Source organism: Buteo buteo, chromosome 27 (genome assembly GCF_964188355.1).
Source record: "Buteo buteo chromosome 27, bButBut1.hap1.1, whole genome shotgun sequence".
Taxonomy (NCBI): Eukaryota; Metazoa; Chordata; class Aves; order Accipitriformes; family Accipitridae; genus Buteo; species Buteo buteo.
Genome location: NC_134197.1, coordinates 11,480,503 through 11,497,291, shown reverse-complemented (window position 1 = coordinate 11,497,291; position 16,789 = coordinate 11,480,503). Strand labels below are relative to the sequence as shown.

General features: G+C 38.5%; 1 protein-coding gene across 1 annotated transcript in view; it reads left to right on the top strand.

Annotated features, from left to right (window-relative positions):
* The window catches only part of CPPED1 (calcineurin like phosphoesterase domain containing 1), a 52,011-nt gene that overhangs the window by 16,215 nt on the left and 19,007 nt on the right, over positions 1-16,789 (top strand). Inside the window, exon 3 of the mRNA XM_075058564.1 lies at positions 16,229-16,651. Within this exon, the coding sequence (XP_074914665.1) occupies positions 16,229-16,651 (423 nt within the window). The remainder of the gene's footprint in view (positions 1-16,228; positions 16,652-16,789) is intronic.

Here is a 16,789-nt window from a genome sequence, read left to right as displayed (position 1 = left end):
ATCTATTCCTGGTAACGCTAATATTGTGGTACATAATCAAGAATTTTAAGCAATACCTTATAGTGCAACTGTGTTACTGAAAATAATTTCTATAAACTCAATACTTAACACCTAGATACACCATGATAATGAAAGACTTACTTCTGAAGACATTGTGTGCATTAAGTTAGTGCACCATAACTTAATATGGCAAAAATGGTAATCTGCAAAATGCAAAATATTGTTGATTGGATAATGTGTTTGTTTCACTGCATTTTTCTAAAACTCAGGAAATTTATTTCTAAAAGTGTTTTTTCTCACATCAAGTTGGAACCTTCTGTTTTGTTTTATGACAACTTCCCATATTGTTCCATTAACCAATACTCTTTGAGCCCAACAGTCTGGCTAGTTTTTCACCCATCTAGTTCTCCACTCATCTAGACTTGTAACATCCTTACTCCACAATCTTTTGATTTTTATAGAGAGGTACCTCACAGTGACATCAGCCAGTTCTCTTGGTACTCTTGGATGCAGCCCATCAGGTCCCATGGACTTGCTTGGGTTGAAACTTTTTAGGAGATACTTGGCTAAATCCTCTTCCACTATTGATATTTCCTCTGCTCCTCTAACTCTGGGAGAACAGTTTAGTGAAGACAGGCAAAAGAAGCACTGAGTACCTGTCACTTGTCGTTGCCTCACTCAACAGTGGGCCTGTATTTCTTTGTTTATTATTTCATTGCTAAAATAGTAGTAGAAGCTTTTGCTGCCTATCATGCCCTTTGCTAGTTTCAGCCCTCAGTGAGCTTTGGTTTTTCTGACAGCAGCCCTGCATGCCCAGGTACTTTTTCAATATTCTTCCTTCCAAGTCCATCTTTGTTTCCATCTCCCTTTTATGTTCTTTTTCCATCAGTACTCAGGCATGAGTTCCTCGTTTAGCCAAGTCATTCTTCTCCTGATAGTCTACTACTATTTTTTTTTTCTACACCCACCCACCTCCACCCCCCCCATATCAGGAAGGACCATTCTTGTGTTAGGAGGAGCTTGTCTTTGAAGACATGTCAACTCTCTCAACCTTTTGCCTTTCTGAGCTGCCTCCCACAGGATCCTATATACCAGTTCCCTGAATAAGCCAATCTGCTGTCCTGAGGTCCCAGATCTGCTATCTGCCTTCCTTACTCCCCTCAGGATCTTGAACTCCATGTTGATAGCTGCTACAGCCAAGGCTGCCAGGGATTAACATGTCCCCTAGCACTTCTATGTTTGTGACTAGCAGGACTAGGAGAGTGGGCCCTGGTTGGCCCACCTGTGTCAAGAAGTTGTCCCAGACTCCCTCCTGGATTGCTGTCAGCAGATGTCAGGGAGGTTAGTCTCACATAAGAGCCAGCATCTGTGATCTGGAGACTTCTTCAAGTTGCTTATAGAAGACCGAATCCACATCTTTGCCCCTGTTAGGTGGTCTGCAGCAAAACCCCACTCTTAGTGGGTGATCTCTCCTCTGATTCTGACTCAAAAGCGCAACAAACCTGGTGTCTGTTCCATAGAGTAGCTCCCTCCATACACTGAGGGCAAACTCCCCTGCCTTCTTTGTTGCCTGTCTTTCCTGTTTCAGTTTTCATGAAGCATTGTGCTTCCTTCTTCATCCCATACCTCGAGTGTAGATTGGTGTCCAGGAAACAGCTTCTGTATTTCAACACCTCTCATTACAACAGCAGAGAATTCAGCTGTTGGCAGCCGAGGTTGCCCTGCTGAAGCCGCAGAGAAGCACTGACTTGTGAGGCTGAGAATCCAGCAGCTATTTTTATGTGGCTGAATTCCTTTGGAGGAAATTGTTTAACTGCATTTTTTTAATGATACTACTGCTGTCAGTAACTTGACATCAGTTCTAGCCAGCAAAGTCCTTTATGTGATGTAGCTTTAGACCAAGTGTTTAATTATTTTTCATTAATTGCTCTGCTTACATGGGTGAAAGAACAAGTAAGACAGCAAGACTCCTGCAAACTTTACTTAGCTCTGACTGTAATAAAACTTAGCTGTTTAGAGAGTAAATGAAACGAGACTTGTCTAATAATGTGTATAATCAAAAAAACTGATAGAACTTGGTTAAGAGTGATCTGTTAGCAGTGTGATAGTGGATCAGTGAGCAAGTAATGTTTATGCTTGCAGTTTTAGATTCATTTGCCTGTATATGTTAATTAGAAGAAATCAGAATCACTAAAATTGAGTATTATGGCACTTGAAGTACACTGTGAATACTTGTACTAATTACTTTAGTTAAGTGAAGGCATAGTCTTGAATATACCCATTTCCTGCCCAGGTCATTCAGTGCCATATAATCTAACATCAGCCTTTTCAGTCAATTAAGTCCAAGTAGTGACATTTTCTTTTTTTTTTTTTTTTTATTCTACCTTTGTTTTATATTATTGAATTGTTTAATTAAATGCTTTCAAACTGTTATTTATAACACATTTCTGAAATGTTTAATTCTGGTGAAGGAACCTTTAGCTCTGCTAAGGTGAGTGGAAGCAGCACCTGACAGGTCAGAGCCGTGGGTGTTGTGCTCTACTTCAGAATTCCTTTGTTTTGCTGAGGGGTGGGGGGGGAGGAGGATGCCCACATCATTTGCATTTGCTGTTTCAAAGGCCTTTTCTGTGAAGGATTCACCTTTTTTTTAATATCCATTTGCAAAGAACAAATCAACCTAGACAGCTGTGTAAAAGTGATGGCAGGACACTAAGCCATTGTATTTTAAACAAACTGAATTCCAATACAAGAATTCTGTTGTCTGCTCTTCTGACATGCCTAGTGAATTAATTATGATGGTACTTCTTCCTTTTTAATTGATCTGTCTATACTTTCATTTCTCTCATTAGCTTCAGAAGCAATTGTCCATCTTTCTAGTTTGATGACAAGATAAGCAGTTGTGCCTATTTATGCTTTCTTATTCATTCCCAAGGTCTGGTGTTGTGGGGCTTTTTTTGCATAGATTTTTATTCATTTTATAGCTGATAAAAATATTTAAGTGGTCTTACTCATTTTAGATGGTTTCAGCAATTTTTTTTTAAATTTACCTTTCTTAGCTCTATTGAACTACTTGTGCTGCATTCCCCCTCCTCTAAGGCAGAGGCTGCGGGGAGGGAGGGAAGCTGCAAGGAGCTGTTATCCTGTTTGCTGGAGTTAGAGCTGCTTTCTGCCAATTTGGACCTCAGCAGTGGCCCTGAAATTGGTACACCTGGTTCCAGCAGGTTGTTGCACTCAAAAGAACAAACTTCAGTTAATGCGTTATATCTAACTGATACACACTGTTCTTACAGTGGCTTTTCCTTCTGTCCCAGCATATTGGGAATACATGTGGCCTAAGATACTCAGTATTAAGGGGCTGCAATGCTGTAGCAAAGAGGTCTGTGAGGAAGGACAGGTGGCTTCGTAGAATGTATATGATCGCAATACAAACTTTGTATCTAGGCTAAAAACAAGGTCTCATTAACTTCTTGTATTTTGTTATTAAAAAAGTTTCCTTAACATTAGACAGATTTGCTATATACATTTCATAGTTGTCTGCCTGGTAGGATAAGCATTGTCCTTGTTTTCATGTGCCTATGTATATATTTTTGCATGTGTTCTTCCATTCACACGTATGCAGAAATACGTTTAAAATCTTTAAGTATTATGAATATGATACACTGCAGTAAAAATGTCATAAATTGATTACCCCCCACCCTCCCAGACACAAACTAGTTACACCTTGATGAATAGAAGGTGGTTGGAGAGAATTAAACTGAAGCTGTTGAGTTTAAACAAAGCTGTCCTAGTCCGCATGGTACAGCACAAGAAAAATGACATTGCTTGTAAATGTGTGCAGGCGAATGTTATGAGCTAGTCCAGTATCAAAAATTTAACTGTGCTCTTCAACAAAACAGATTGTACAATGTTTAAAATTATTTGTCTACAGAGGCTATTACTGGGTAGACCCAGCTTTCCAACTTAATTTTGCCCAACTTTTTGGATAGTTGGATAACCTACCAATGTCAGCCAAAGCCTGGATGGTTCTATGTGGTAGGGTAACAACATGGAATTGGTCAGATTATTGGCACCTTGAAGCATGATAAAATGTACATGCTTTTATAAATGTCCCTTTTGTAAATGGAACAAGTTAAAAGATCTGATTGTTTCAGTCAGCTTTACAAAGCCGCGGTCATATTTGATAATGTTTTCTTACTGCTCCTTGGTGTGCTTGCTGTCTCTGGCTCTCTCTGTTGGGCCATAGTTGGACTGTAAGATTTTCCAGGATTGTGTCTGTTACATATTTTCATGTTTTTATTGTGCCATCTAATATATGTTTCAGGCTGTTAGCACAACAAAAAGTGCCAGAAGAACTTCCAGATGGAAAGCAGGGGCACACCTATGGAGCTGGACGGGGTCGGGCTGCAGCTCAAGGAGATTGTTAAGTCTGAATGTCCAGATTGCAGTTGAGGCAGCTACATATTCTTTTTCCGTATCTGTCTGTAAAATTTAAATGCACTAATAAGAATAGTGGTGCAGCAACAACTGCTGTTTAATCTAACAGAGATTGGATTCTATATGCTGAGGCAACATAGAAGATACCTAGTCTTATATTTCCAATATAACTTTAGGGACTCAACAGGAGTGAGCAACTGCCTGCTGATCTTGATGGAGAAAGTGAATTGTGATGCGCACCGATCTTCTGCAGAGAGATGGTCACTATATGTACGCTTTTCCATAGTCTGTTGCATAGGTGCATTACAGCCAGTTACAAGTGTAAATTGGCTGGTATCAGTTTAAACCCATGGCAACCCCATAATCTTTTGGGAATACCTTTTCATACTTTCCTGTTGCTCAAGACCTCCCAAAGTTTGAAAGAGGATGTTAATTATCCTGGGAAATTACAGAATGGTCACATATAGGTGTGAATGCTGTTGTTGCCCAGGAGCACAGTCAGAAGAGTATTGATATTGCTACCTACAGGCCACCAGCCGTACGCTAGTGTGCTTTGGGCTGACTTTGCGATGCCGCAGTCCTGGCCTGTTGGGCTTGTTGTCAGCTTGTTGCAGGAACTTGCTGCGTGAACTGGAGCTTGGGGCCGGGCGTGTGTTGTTACTGTGAACAGTTGAAATGTGGGGTGATGGGAAAGGCCTTGACAACAGACAAGCTGAAAACAGATGTCCCCAAACTATAAGCAGCTCATTGATGGTCTGTTACTAGCCATTGAGGCAGTGCGGCATTGAGAGCTGGAAAAAGACTGCTTTAAGCATAACGGGGCGGGGAGGGGAGCAGCCAAGTACCAGGGCAAGGCACCTGCTGCAGCTGGGGAAAGCAGTGACCGTGAGCCCCATGCCGTGTGTAGCGGTGAAAAGGTACGGACTACCTAGAAAGTCTGGTATCCTGTAAAAAGACAAGATCGTGAATTTGGGAGGGAATTGTCACTGTCACAGAATCACTGGAGATGCAAGTGCACTGCCTGCTTCAGTGTCCCTCCCTGTTTCTCTCTCCCTTTGCCTGCTCTCCCTCTCTGCTTCAAGCATCCTGGACCCCCGCCTGCCCAGCTGGCACGTGTGGCAGTCCTGCGGCCGTCCTGCTGTCCGCCTGCTGCTTCCAGGGGCCCCGACTCTTCTGGGACCTTCTCACCTGCCAGCCAACTCCCCATGACTGCATACAGCGCTCTGGGTGTGTATGCATCTCTGGTACATGTTCTTCCCCCACAAAGTCTGCATGTTTCGCTAACACTCTAAACTCCTCCATAAAGCCTCAATAAAGCATATCAGCTCAATTTGACTAATTACAATTTTGGGCAACGCTACGTGCTTTATGTGAAAAGCAAAACTGCTGGCTACGTGTCTCCTCAGGATTATGTACCCTATCCTGTCTTCCATGCAGATGGTGTTTTTTCATATAATAATACAGGCGATGATATGCACCCAGATTTTTAAAAGCATATGCCAAATATTGGGATTCTGAGTTCATATTTAGGCAGCAATTAAGGGACATGATTTTCAAATCGGCACTTCTCCATTTGACTTCTGCTTGACAATTTGATGATCAGGATACAAGACAAGCTGGGCATAATGGCCTTTATACAATCAGTACCTCTTATAGGCTCTGACACGTACACTGTAGAGAGTGAAGTTATTTACGTTCAGAATAGACAGCTTCAGAGCTGAGGAACATCAGAGCTGATGGTTCTGGTGTCCAGACAGCGGTATGGCTTCATTTCTGTTTATAATCACTGTAACATTTGAAGGCATCCTCTCTCCTGAGAGAATTGCTAACTGGATTATCTTGAGCCTCTTTCCCATGCCCAAATTTGATGTGCAACTGCCGCGGTCCAGAATATTTCTGTCTCTTGTTTCTGTTAATTATTGAGTGCATTAATATGACTCTGTCCAAAAGTAGTTTTTATAGATACTGAATCTTAAAGCATAGGCTGCAGCATATAATTACAAACACTTGCCTTACAGGGTAACTCTAAGAAAACTCTTTAACTTGTTCAGTTTTCTAAATCAAGAGGAAAGCACATACCATAGCAAATGTTCCTAGTCAAAAGCATCAATTGTTTAAAACCGATTATGAATGTTCTAAATTCTCTTACTTAAAAAAACAGTCTTGGGCTTGACCAGGAAAGGTCAGTGAATACTTGCTTTCAGTAGGAGCTGAAGTTGGTACCTCCCAGGAAGTCCTACCTGTCTTTCAGGTTTGTATCCACTAAAAAGGAACGTTGAGATAATATTGAGTTTCACAACTCTTATTATATTTGATAAAGTCAACAGTCATTTGCATGTGCATGTTCTTCCTTAGGAAATATTTTGCAGATGTTTAAAGTACAGGCATGTAAATTTGCAATTGTTTTGCAGTTGGTTCAGTCTGATGTCCTTTCTAGGAGGCAGACTGCTGTACTTCTTATACTTTATTACATCAGATATGAACTAGCTTGTTCACATTTCAATAACTGAGTTGTTGGGAGATTTAGAGATTTGCTGCTGGTGGGTTTTGCACACAAGATGTGATATGAATGTAATGCTGAAATCTGCATGCAAATGCACAAGCTGCCATTTATACATTTGTGAACTGAATAAATTACAGAGAAATGTCAGGTCCCATTCAAGTTCTTAATGTTATATACAGTGAATTAGTAAGACATTCTATAAAGGAAAGAAAATGCCTGATAATGCTTAATATCTTTCTCAAAAAGTTATTTTACCACAGTAAATCTGGCGGTGAACTGCTTTCATTATTGCTTTTAAAGTACCATTAAATAACCCATTTTGCCAAAACAAAGGAACATTAATTAAAAAAAAAAAAAAATTGCCAGATAAAATTAAGCTGCTCTGCTAGTCCTTAAGGGAAGCATGTATATAAGGAGATACTTTGTAAAGTTTTAGTTTTAACTAGAAATATAATAGTTCTTTGAAAAATTCCCTTTCTCATCTAGAAGGCAAGAACATGAATGCTGATGTTTGATTTGCCCATATAACAAGCATATGAGCAGATTAAAAAACAGTGTCTTAAAATATGGTTCCAGCTTTAAAAATGACTGTAAGCATGTCACCTTTACTATATTTGCTCTTTTTTGCCATTTGAACTGGCTGCTTGGTTTACTAAGCAAGTTTGTGTAGTTTTTTTTTAACTCCCATCAGCCTGGCACAGCTGGGGAGGAGGCAGCTGTGTTCTACTGTCACATGTGGTTTCAGCAAAATTGTCAGCTAAATCCCAATTCCTGAATCTTTGTCAGTGGAGATTTATAATAGAGCACAAAATAGAAAAGGCACAGATTGACTTTTTAAGTGTGAGGTAGAAGCAGTGGCTTTGAAATGTTTATACTGAATCAAGCTATAGGTAAAAATTTTATAATTTTATTTGTTGAATACAAGGTATTTTTTTTTAGAAATATGTCACTGACTGATCAATGGGGCACTTTTTTGGTACTATCACCTGAAATAATATGAGCAGTGTTCAAGTTTGACCTAATTTCCTGACAGTAAGGTAGCTTAATCTAAATAAACTCACTGCATCCCTTTCTTTTGGTGTTGCAACCTATCAAAAACTTTGGTATGCTCGGTAGGACGGAGCCCCAACCAGAAGGATTCTTGGCTGTTTTCTCCTCCAAACTCTTATGCTAATTTTAATTAACAACGTCTAAGAATTTGGGTAAGTAGCACATTGTCAAACATATAATAATACCTAGTTCCAGAAATGTCACTAGGGTTGCATAAATAAACATTTTATAGTAATTATCTGATTCTAGTAAAACCTAATGGAGCATTCAAAGCCTCCAAACTGCTTAGTGTGAAATTTAATTTGCTCTAATCAGCCCAAGAGTAGGGAAGCATGAGAGAGTCTCCATGCATGTTCAATAATACATTGCAGTCTCAAATTCCAAAGAAACTATTGGGCTGTCAAAAGGAAATATTTAATCTTCAGCAGCTATATATTTATTTGTATTTTAGACCAAAATCTCTAGTCCAGTCCACAGTTGAACTAAGGAATCCTGTGGACAGTAACTCTGTCTATATTAAAATCTTTGAGATGTAATAAATTATACGATTGTCTCGTACATACATACAAGTACTAGATTCAGTACTAGTACTGAAAATCTAGTACAAGTACTAGGTTTTATATATATAAAAAAATAAACATATATGGAAGCGTAGTTAGATTTTTCTCCATGTTCTAGTAAAAACTTAATCTCTCAAAGTGCAGTTATAATTTCTTTTCTTGCTTCTTTCTCAGCCCATAAAGTTTTAGTTTAGCTTATCATATTCTCAGCTTTAGCAATTGAACTCCTATCTCTGAACATTTGAAAACATATACATGGAGTGGACATCCACAGTGAGTTATTTATTTGGCACATTGTACAGTAAATATATCTCTGTGTTAGAATCTTTGTTGCCTCCTTTGTTTTCTTGGAATTGGATTTGCTATTTGTAAAGAGTAGCTTCCACGTAGTTAGTGTTTTGGATTATGCAGATATGGTCAAATGACGTAATTAGAACTGTCTTTCTAGTTTTAAAGTGTTTGCTTTTTAAAAGGTACCCTCCCAGGCTTTTCCATCCCTCTGAATTGTAAAGGATTTTCTTCTTCTTCCTTGAAGTCAGTGGCAGAAGATCTAGGCCCTGCAATTTTGACTCAATTAATCAAGCTGAACCAAGTCTTTTCCAAACTGCCAGTTCTTACATAGTCAATGGAGGGTAACATGGTTTTAATGGGTAGGAACTGGGCTACAGCATCCAGTTCCTGTCTGTGGCTCAGCAAAGATGCCTTTGTAAGGGTAGACAATGCCTTAGACATCAGGAAAAGTGCATGTCTTTTTAAGTAATTGTACCCACTTATTGCAAGCGTTTCTCAGTTTCACAGTGAGGACAATTTTGTCAGACTTAAGGGACTAGTGTTTCAAAGAGTTATTAGTCATGCTGTAACTACTTAATATGAAAAAGTAAATACGATGAAGCCCTCAAAGCTGTAAAATTCTTACAGGTAGTCATTTGTAGAAAGTGTGAAAGATTAAAATCTTGCTCTATGTCTTAAAACCAAACAGTCATTGGAAACAGCTTTTGTACCTTCAGCTTGTGGTTGTTGTAACTCCTGTAACATTGTGGAGTTTTTTCCTGCTTGTGATGATTTCAACAGAAGAGCAGACCCAAAGGCAGTGATGGCCTATGCTTGATGTGACAGCTTTGCATGGCTAGGAGATGAGTAAGGATAAGAAGAACAGAGCTGTGCTTAAGTTGAAGCATACTTACTTTCATAGCAGAAGGTGGAACAGTAAATGCCACAAGTTAGATTGGTAAGTGGGCACCTGTGTGGCTGGCACTCAGAAGAATGTTGGCATTTGCTGTCATTATATTTAATGTCAGGCACCGAAACTCTAGGAGCAGTTGATCCCTTAATAGGCTTCCTCATTTACTTTTGGAGTTTTGTCATTGCTTTAATGTAATAAATGTTAATTATTAGCTAAAACTGGAGTTAAATTTTCTTCTTGTTTCAAGGCCCAAAGTTTAAAATAAATTTAATTTGTGTTTTCATGCAGGGAAGTTCTTTAGCGTGATCGCTTTTTGTGTCTCAGAACAGATTATTACTTGTTTCTAATGTACTGAAAAAAAATCAGTCGCTTACAGCTGTAGACAAATGAGTATTTCAGTTCCTCCTTTTCAGTGGAACTAATGAGATGAGGTTCTTTATAAGTTAGACTGAGCAGTCAGTTTGTCCAGTGGTGAATATAGTCATATTTACATTATTTTTAACTGTGTAATAATTTTTTTTGTGCATCATAAAATTGTTTTCAGGCTATTTGAATATTAGAAATATGTATGTCTAAAGAGAGAGGAGACATTTTAGCTATTACAGCACAGACTGACCCAGAAAAACCTATTTCAGAACATGACCACACTAGGTTTATTAAAATTGATCAGCTTATTCTTGCATGTAATAATTTGGAATGACGCGGTGTATCGCATGACTTCATTATGGCAGATGCTAGAGAGGAAACTTTTTAAAACAAGAAACAATGATGGGTACAGACTAACAAGAGCACCCGTAAGACTGAATTGGGTGGGCTGATAGATCTTTTCTTTCTATGCCAGTGCCCTGTCTATTATCACATTTTTGTAGCATCCTAGGAAAAATGAATGTGGAGAGCAAGGTGGTTTTTTCTAACTGTTTATGGACAATGAGAGAATCATTGCTTTTATGGGATGGTAGCATGTAAACAAATGAGAAGAGGGTAGGAGTTTGGCCATGACAGTACAGAGGAGTCACCCATATTGATGAGATGGGGAAGGTTAGGAAAGAAGGCAGCATGGCGAGCAACGGTGTCAGAGCTTTGGGGTGGGAGAGCTCTGTCTGCATCAGTGCTCTGAAGGGATGCTGGGTTGCATTTTCAAAGATCAGAGAAAATGGTGTATCAGTATTTGAGACGTGACAAAATTAGAGCTCGGTTAAGCTTTTATTTATGGTAGCACATAAAAATTAGATGCAGTAAAGATGTAATTGCAGAGGGAGCCTGTAAGATACAGTCTGAACTTGATGATACCTTTGGTTTTGGGCCTGTGCTGTCTTCCAAGTGACAGGCACAGCAATGGGGCTGTCACTGGGTAAGGGGCCAGCTGAGAGGGATGATGTAGGAGCTTAGTTGTAGCCCTGTTAAGCTGGAACCAACAGCCAGGTACCCAAAATGACAGCAGAGATGAAAGGCAATCCTATTTTGAACAGGAGGAGACTGTTTTCCCGCAGAGGGAGAGAGGTAGCAGTTAAACTTGTTTCAGTGGAGGTACTTACAAAAGGAGCATGCTGTGATTATAGCCTTGGACTCCCCTCTTCTCTTCTCTAGAAAGTTAGGGAACACTACTAGGGAGAGTCCTCTAAATAGCATGCTAAAGGAGTAGAGCAACTGCAGACAGTCATGAAAACCAAAAAAAGGGACAAATATCTCAAGAACAGGAAAGTGCCCAAAACAATTAGACTCTTTGATTAAAACAATTGTGATGCACTGTAAGGCCCAGGAAAATACACAAATCTGTCCTTTGTTTGCTTATAACAATCATGTGATTGCGTCCAACAAGAATTAACTTGTCTTTTGATCTCAGACTAATTCTCCCTATATCATCATAAATTACAGAAGGAACAGGCCCAATGTTTTTATAAATTCCATTTTCATTGGTGGTGTTTTGACATTTTTTATTTTGATTTTATCAGATTTAGTTACTATTTCTATTTGATATATTGTATAGTATTTTAATCTACAATTTAGCTCTTAACTGTTGATAATGGGTCTCTTGGGTTAAAAGTTAGGCAGATTGCAGTTGTATCAGGGCTTTTCAAGAGCGTTGCTCACATAAAAGCTCACAGTTAAACTAGTCTTTTTAACTTTCTTCTTTTTCAAACTGAAAATTTGTGCTTTCCTTTAAAAATGATGTGTTTGCAACTCGTCTTAAGTTTGGGACACTTTTAAGATACATTGAAATACTGAGGCAGAATAATTTAGAAATCCAGGAAATGATTGTGCTACATTTTTATATGTTGTTAAATTGGCTGAAGACGTCTTGCGTAGCTTCATCCTAAAAGTGCCTGTGCTGCTCTTCAGCCTAAGCTGAGTGCAGATGTTGCGGAGACAGAGACCACTGTAACTTAGTGCAAAGCATCACTGGGGATGTAGATATGTACTCTGGCTCAGTTATGGGTCCCCTTGTCAAACTTTTAAAGTCAGATGTTAAGTCCACATTTTTTTCATGTCTATAGCCTTTCCTGTAGCAAACCATGACACACTACTGTCTGTGTCAAGATTGCAGAACCAGGTAAACGAGAGGTACTGTTCTGGCTCCTGAGAAAAGCCACCCCCAAAAGGAGGTGTAGAAACAGCAGCAACATCAGTATCATGGGTCGAGCTGCAGCAGTCTGCCCTGCGGCTGAGTCAGCTTGTGCCAGCCAGATCCCTGAAAGTGACTTCTCAGAAGATCTTTGGAGAGTAAAAAGTTCTCTGAAATGCAGCATTATCACATAATACTGAGTAATTGACCTCTGACGGTCTTTTTCTCCGTGAATTTATGACCAATAGCTTTGATTGTTAAAAGACGTCGGATTACCTCACTAGAACTTCCATCTCTTGGAAAATGACATGAATTGGAGATTGAGGCCAATACCTCCACCATTCCCACCATACCCACAGGGGCTGGCAGGCTTGTCCTGCCTTGGGGGGGAGGAGTAGTTGGAGCTCTTCTCCTAACACGAACACAGAAATGCCTGCGGGTGCCACCTCATAATACCATTACAACCTCCCCCTTTCCCCTTCTTATCAGTAGAAAAATGGGTGCTATTGTTAATTGATTGCTGACTTTTCATTTGTAATACTTTTGGGGAAAAAAGTTACAATGTTGGTGGAGGTTACTCTAACTGAAGAGTTGCCGCAGATGCAAAAATTGCTATCAGCATGCATTGCAGAGATACAGTTTCGGGGTAAACAGTGCTTCAAGGTTTTTTTTATAGCTAGTGCATTAAAAAAAACAAACCCAACACTTTGTTATAAAGGTGGTCTATTCTGTGGAATACCAAAGTAAACTGGACCTGTGGATTAGTCACTGAAGGATTATTTCTTTGGCAGAATAATCTGTGAATTCTACTTCTGTTGTCTGAAGCCAGCTTCAGCAAAAATGCTTTAGAAGTACTTTCTTGAAATCTGCTCTTCCAGTGAGTGAAGGCAGGTTGTCTTGACTCCTTTAAGCAATGCAGGAAAGAATATTGGAAGTGTTTAGGCAAATAGTGATATAACATACAACAGAAAGATGTACTGCAACAGAGATATTAACATTGTACCTTTATGCTCCTGTTCACATCGCTCAGTTTTCAAAAATGATAGACTGGGAAGCTGCGGAAAATTGTAGGCAACTACACTAGCAACAGTTCTCACTTTCATGTTTTTCATAAAAACCAAACTGCCCTTTATGGGCTGTTAATTTGTGAAGTCGTTTATCTCAGGGCAAGACTGTATTTACAGAACCTAACATAAAGACAGAATATTGTAGCCTGGGATTTAAAAATGTCACTGCACATGATGCCAGAATAAACAGAACAGAAATTAATTTCAGTTACATCTACCCTGACACTTCCCAAATGTTTTTTATACATTGCCTCTTGGCATTATATTCTTTTCCTATGCACCTACAACAAACCTCTGTCTATGCTAAAGAAGTACATGTCATCGCATAAAACTTTTCTTCATAAAAATTGGAATAATTAAATATTATAGCTAGCTCTGTGCCTGGTAGAGATTAAAGGTGGTATTTTTTATGCTATGGCAGTGACCACTGTCATTTTCTAGTGGCTTCCTTCTTTTCTTTATCAATTCTGTATCTACGACTTACCTCAGTTGTAAATTTAGAGGGAGGTGCCTTCAGGGTGGGCACTGCATAGTGGTGTGGCTCAATGTAGCACAAATAGCGTGTGCTTCTGTAGTACAACTCGCAGTTAGTGTGTACGTCCTAGCCTTTCTTCTCCAGCGCTACACCCAAAGAGTACAGAGATTTTACTATGCCTTTTCCCACCTTTATCTCCATGGGTTTCTCTTCTTTTGAAGTTGTTTTGACCTTCTACCAAGAAAAGGTCAAGCCAAGATACAATTGTCCTAAAATAATCTTTACTTAGTATGATTTCCTAGACTCTTTGGGCAGAGACCTTGTTTTCGATTTTAAGTGATCTGTTTTCTGCAGTAAAACACTGAATATGTCTCTCTGTTGCTATAGAAATAATATTGCATTAAATGAGTGCCCTGCTGTCGACAAATCTAATCTAAGTGTTAGTCTCTAGAGCTTGAATTTCACCACTGGGAAGAAGTATACATAATTCTACAAATTATTTCTGTAACTTATGCATAAATGTCTTTATACTCTGAAACTGTTAGCTAAATTTCCCAAAGCGATAACATGGAGATTAACATGTTGTAATGTGTTTACATATATCTTAACAGAGCCTTCCCCCTTGCCTTTTCCCCGCCCCCCTCCCCCATACATTTTCATATTTATAGCTTCAAATTGCCAACTCTTTGCACAGGAAGGTGGGCAGTGACAGGAAAACCAGCTTTCTCAGCCGTGTTCCTGACCCCATGGACAATAAAATCCACTAGGTTTATTTAAATTTTTTCTTTTTATTTTTTAAAATCCAGCTCCTCCAAGTAACATGAGATGTGATTTGCCCTATTTTTTTCTAGGATTGGCAAGGATATTTTCCATAACTGGAAGGACGGCCTAAACTGACCACAGTCCTGGTACATTATATGCCCAGTATTTCTCAAGTTACTCAAAGACTTTTGCTACAATAACTTTCTACCCTGTACAGCAGTTAAACATGAGAGAGTTGTGGATTTTGACTTTATGCACCACATATCAAATCTCACATCTGTCTTTACATTTAGACATAATTTAGACATAATATGGATATGTTTTTTTCCCAGTATTTTTCTAAAGCTGTAGAATTCTAGTAGTGGCAATAAGGTGGTGCTTAAGCCTGTATCTATAGGGTATGGAAAAGGAATTTAAATCTTCACTAATAATAGTTACTAAGGGTCAGTGTTTGTCAACATATTGATCATAAGTATTTTGAAGAAACATGAAGCAAAAAAATCTCTTCTCTCATAGTTAGATTACAGGAGCCCCTCTAATACATTTCAATGTACAATATATATGTGTAGTTACAAAAATAGAGCACAATTTAAAAACACATGATGATTGATTTGCATAGACCTCTATGCAAATGTATGTTATAAATCTGATTTCAGAGTTCTTGTAAAAATCCTGTTACAACTTCTTGGTTAAAAAATGCAGTTACTATTTGTGAAATTAGCCTGTGTTAGATATAAGTTATGTATTGCAGGACAAAATACAATTTATAAATGTTCAATTTAATTCATGAATAATAAACATATCAATGGCCTCTGATTAAACATTACTCTTTAGAAAACTTAAAAAAAACCCCTTCTGTCATCATTAGAATAAAATAACTGCTTTTTTAAAAAAATCCTTTCTAAATTTTTTGCAGTGATTGTAAATTAATCTAGCAATTAGATAAAGCTTCCTAGACAAGGACAAATTTCTGACAACCAGAAGAGTAACTGTCTGGGTGTGCATTTTAATATAAAAACAGAGATGCAGGAAAAACTAACAAAGTACACAATTACCTTTCTTTGTAATTAATGCCATGCTCATTATTAAAACAGACTCATCATATAAACAAGTCGCCACAAGACGCTAATTATATTTTTGCTGTTAAAGTAGTTCTTGTAATGAAAAAAACCTCAACCTTAATTCCTTTGCACAGCCATAAAATATAAACCAGAAGTTGACCCGTTTTTTACCCTTGTGTAAAGCTGTTACACCATCCAAGGTTGCTGCACTTTTTCGCCGTGTCATCAGTCTATAGCTGAAAAGAATCGGCCTGCTAAAGCTTTTGGTGCAAATCACTGACCGTTATATCACCTACTGCTATGTTATCTGTTGGTTCCTATCCAGAACCTTGCTTGAGGCAAGGTATTGAAAATGGCTGAGTACTTGATAAGGGAGGGAAAGAAGTGGGAGGAAGGGTTGAGTGGACATACAGTAGTAAAGTAAAGATGTACTCTAGATACCTGCATATTATCATGATCACATCTAATATAGAATATTTTCTTACTACATATCATTCCATAAACAAAAGCTGATGATGAGGGTAGGAAAATGTAGCATAAACACTAAAATGTGTTTGGTTTTTTCTATAGGAACTCAATGGAGAAAGGACCAAGAGCAAGACTTGAAGAATGTTCTGAAGAACACTGACCAGGACATCCCATTGGTATTCGTCAGTGGAAATCATGATATCGGCAATACTCCAACAAGAGAAACAATAGATAATTATTGCAAGAACTGGGGAGATGACTACTTCAGCTTTTGGGTTGGAGGTGTTTTCTTTCTTGTGCTGAATTCTCAGTTATACTTTGATTCTTCAAAATGCCCTGAGTTAAAGCAAGCCCAGGATGTGTGGCTCAATGAGCAACTGGCTGTTGCTGAAAAACAGAAATGCAAGCATATAATAGTATTTCAGCACATCCCTCTGTTTCTGAGAAAACCTGATGAAGACCACGATTATTTCAACTTGGAAAAATCAGTTCGTCAAGAGATAATGGAAAAGTTTCATAAAGCAGGTATTTTCTCAGATTTTCCTATTTTTGAATTTTTGTTTCAAATTGTTAATGGCTATGCTGTCAGACAAAATACATTTAACTTAAATGGTACTGTTTTCAAGGAATTTTAGATACTACTTATAAGCCTCATTATTCCCC